At 41.4% G+C, this 4,336-nt stretch overlaps 1 protein-coding gene across 1 annotated transcript; it reads left to right on the plus strand.

The window, feature by feature from the left end:
• The first annotated feature begins 1,661 nt into the window (after positions 1-1,661).
• On the plus strand, positions 1,662-3,734 carry LOC107705906 (somatostatin receptor type 5-like). The gene has a single exon (XM_016509428.1). The coding sequence runs from the start codon at positions 1,838-1,840 to the stop codon at positions 3,191-3,193; it is 1,356 nt and encodes a 451-aa protein (XP_016364914.1). The 5' UTR covers positions 1,662-1,837; the 3' UTR covers positions 3,194-3,734.
• Positions 3,735-4,336: the final 602 nt, after the last annotated feature.

Here is a 4,336-nt window from a genome sequence, read left to right on the forward strand (position 1 = left end):
GTGTGTGTGTGTGTGTGTGTGTGTGTGTGTGTGTGTGTGTGTGTGTGAGCGAATGCAGTAATTGTCCTTAAAGCACGTCATCAGATGAATGCCTTTAACATCTCTGCGTCTTTAAAAAATCTAAATTGACAGTCATAATTATGACATTATGAGATAAAGTCGAAATTACTGCATACTAAGTTATATTTATGATTTTTATGATTCAAAATTATGATAGAATTGTCCTTTTAGAATTATGCTTTTTTGCCTTTTTATCTCATAATTTCGATAGTGTCATCATTTCGACTTTTAAAGTCATTTTGACATTTTATCTCATAATTGTGACTTTTTGTCATGTTTTTGACTTTTTATCTCATAATTATGACTTGGTATGTCATAATTTTACTTAGTATCTCATAATTGTGATATTTAACGTCACATTTTGTTAGCATAATTAAGACATTTAAATAATTTTGACTTTTCATCTCTTAATTATGGCTTACCAAAGCATGATTTTCTTTCTAATGTGGCAGAAATGGGCTTCCATACGGTCGGGAGCTTTTGTTTGGGGAAAAAATTTGCAGTGCAGATGTCATCATTTACTCACATGCATATTGTTCCAAACCAGAATGACAAAAGATCCATATTTACACACTTGTTTACATCACATGCAAGAAAAGTGTTTGGCATCACTTTCATTTCTGTTCTTCACCCAAAGCATCATATGACTTCAGGAGTCTTACTGTAAACAGGTTTGTCACTTTACGGAGAAAAACTGTAAAAATGCAAGAGTAACTAACAATCACCGCCAAAATAAAGCTGCATAATTGAGCTAATTCTCTTAAAATAAATAGGTAGCCTTCTTTCCTTAATTTTATTAGCTTAATCAGTTCCTCAATTCAAGCCTCAAAACTGCTTACATTTCCTTAAAAAAATGAGGAAAACATATCTCTTGGTTTTATTAGTGAAATGTTCTCAATATTTTCTATACAACACCGAACCACAATTTCTTTAATAAAATATACTCACTATTTTTAATTATCACCTTCATTTTTTTAAATGAAAATGACAAGACCCATGATTAATTTTTTAGTGTTTTTAGTAGATTGTATGGAAGCTATAAAAAAAAATAATAATAAAGTTAATTGTGACACTTAATCCCACAATTCAGACTTTTTCCTCAGAATTGCGAAATGTAAAGTCAGAACTGTGAACTTCCGTTTTATTATATGATGGAAACAAAACAAAAACACAACTGTGAGCTGTAAACTTGACGTAAGAATTTCAAGAGAATTGTGAGACTCAGTTCTGAGGGTAAATAGCGAGATGTAAACTCAGAACTGACTTTATAACATATAATTGCAATTATGAGAAAAACGTTTTTATGAGATAGGCTAATTTATGAGATAAAAAGTCACTCTTTTTAAAATTTTTATTTACCATAAGATTAGTATACATCACTTAATGAAGCATGCTATTATAAGTTCAAAAAATATACAGGCAGCAATATGTCATCACATAAAACCTTAAATATTGTCACTTTATTTTTTAGGGTAGTTTTTTTGGCAACCATACACTGAGAAAAAACATGGTACAAAAGCTGTCACTGGGTCAGTATCCTTTCAAACAGCACTAATATATATCTTTAAGCTACTAATATGCATCTTTTATTGATAAATAAGGTGCAGCCATTGAAAGTGAAAGTACACGTTTTACAATAACAGGATAATTTGTGGGTTTAATTATTTCTTTAAATCTGTCTATCCTTATAGACCCATTGAGTAACCAGTATTCTGTCTCACTCGTAGATCAGATGGGCAGCAGTTGATCGCTGTAAGGCTCAATCTCTCTTAAACCGATGGAGGTACATCGAGATCTTTCACCTCCCTCCGCAGCAGGAGCTCCAGTGTGGACTAATGCATCCTCCGCAATTCCCAACCAAACCTTCCCTCCTCCGATTCTGTTTCCGACGGAGAACTGGACCGGCGGCCGAACTCCGGATTATGCGCCGGGAGTCGCCGGGATCCTCATCCCTCTCGTCTACATCGCTGTGTGCGTCGTGGGTCTGATCGGAAACACTCTGGTCATCCACATCGTGCTGCGATATTCCCAGGCGGAATCGGTGACCAATATCTACATCCTGAATCTGGCGATCGCAGACGAGCTCTTCATGCTGGGCCTGCCGTTCCTCGCCGTTCAGAACGGCCTGCTCTCCTGGCCCTTCGGATCGCTCATGTGTCGCCTGGTCATGACCGTAGACGCCATTAACCAGTTCACCAGCATCTTCTGTCTGACGGTGATGAGCATCGACCGCTATCTGGCTGTGGTGCATCCTCTCCAGTCCTCTAGGTGGCGCCAACCGCGTGTGGCCAAAACGGTGAACGCCACCGTATGGGGCGTTTCTTTTGTGGTGGTTTTGCCTGTGGTTGTGTTCGCTGGAGTTCTGCAGGACGACGGGAACTGCAGCATCGTGTGGCCCGAGCCGGCGGAGGTTTGGAAAGCGGCGTTCATCGTGTATACCGCGACTGTTGGGTTCTTCGGTCCTCTGACGGTCATCTGTCTCTGCTACCTGCTGATCGTGGTTAAAGTGCGCAGCTCCGGACGAAGAATCCGCGCCACGTCGATCCGCCGCCGGAAATCCGAACGCAAGATCACGCGAATGGTGGTGATCGTCGTGGCCGTGTTCGTCTTCTGCTGGCTGCCGTTTTACGTCTTAAACATCGTGAATCTGCTGGTTCTCCTGCCGGGAGAGTTCAGAGGGCTGTATTACTTCGTCGTGGTTCTTTCTTACGCCAACAGTTGCGCGAATCCCATTCTGTACGGTTTTCTCTCGGATAACTTCAAAAGAGGTTTCCGGAAAGCCTTGTGCAGATCCTCCAGGCGTGTGGAAAACCGGGATCAGCCGCAGGGAACGGGAATGGTTGCGTTACCGCTAGAGGAGATCCGGAGAGAACTGGATCCGAAGGAGCATCTGAAGGTGAGCGAAGTAGAAGAACACAACACCGACCATGAGATGACGAAACTCCGGAACGGATGTCGCGAGGACAGCGGGATAGCAGACGCCGCTGCCGGAGGAATGGATGGGCGATGTGAGCGCTCCATCAGCCTGACCTCTGACCCCGCAGCTGTCCGTAATGGAGCGCGGCGGACACACGAACACCTGCCGGAGAACAGTGACGACAAACGCTCGGTCCTGGAGATCAGCTGTGTGTAATGAGAAATGTGAATGTTCATTTATGACAATTAAATGCAGATGATTTGGCAACACCGTCCATTCAACACTGCCAACTGTGACCAATCAGCTCAAAGAAAACACAACCTTTGCTCCTATTCTTTATTTAGATGTCCATCTGTGATGTCACTGACTATGTTTACATGTGCACCAATAATGTGATTTCCAATAATCAGAGTAAGGACTTAATCGTCGTTTACATGGCATAAGCAAACCTCTTCACTCCCGTTTACATGCAATTCTCATTATTCTGATTATTTGCTAAGAAGTGTGATAATTTTTACTGCCATCATTGTTCTCTCTTTTTCACAAGAATGTCACGAGTCAAGAAGTTCCAGATGCCAAATTCAGACTTTATTGACTGAAACAACAAAGTCAAGATGCCTGCGGATCATCTAGCAATTACATTTGCAATTTTCTTTTTTATAAAGTACTTTCCACCCTGTTTAACCAGTGAGTAGCCAAATCACATAGCAACTCCAAAGCAACCACCTAAACAACTACATATCAACTCCCTAGCAACCACCTGAACACCTAGACAACTACATATCAACTCCCTAGCAACCACCTGTACACCTAGACAACTACTAAGCAACTCCTTAGTAACCACCTGAACACCTAGACAACCACATATCAACTCCCTAGCAACCACCTGAACACCTAGACAACTACATATCAACTCCCTAGCAACCACCTGAACACCTAGACAATCACATAGCCTCTCCGTAGTAACCACAGGAACACCTAAACAACTACATAGCTGCTCCCTAGCAACCACCTGAACACCTAAACAACCATATATGAACTCCCAAGCAACCACCTGAACACCTAAACAACCATATATTAACTCCCTAGCAACCACCTGAACACCTAAACAACCATATATTAACTCCCTAGCAACCACCTGAACACCTAAACAACCATATATTAACTCCCTAGCAACCACCTGAACACCTAAACAACCATATATTAACTCCCTAGCAACCACCTGAACAACTAGACAACCACATAGCATCTCCGTAGTAACCACAGGAACACCTAAACAACTACATAGCAAGGTATTTCTGAATCGGATTAAGTAAATAGTTTTCAAGTGGTTACATAATTTTTTCCTGTTGTTGGAAT

This window comes from Sinocyclocheilus rhinocerous, unplaced genomic scaffold (genome assembly GCF_001515625.1).
Source record: "Sinocyclocheilus rhinocerous isolate Xijiao unplaced genomic scaffold, SAMN03320098_v1.1 scaffold1615, whole genome shotgun sequence".
Classification (NCBI taxonomy): domain Eukaryota; kingdom Metazoa; phylum Chordata; class Actinopteri; order Cypriniformes; family Cyprinidae; genus Sinocyclocheilus; species Sinocyclocheilus rhinocerous.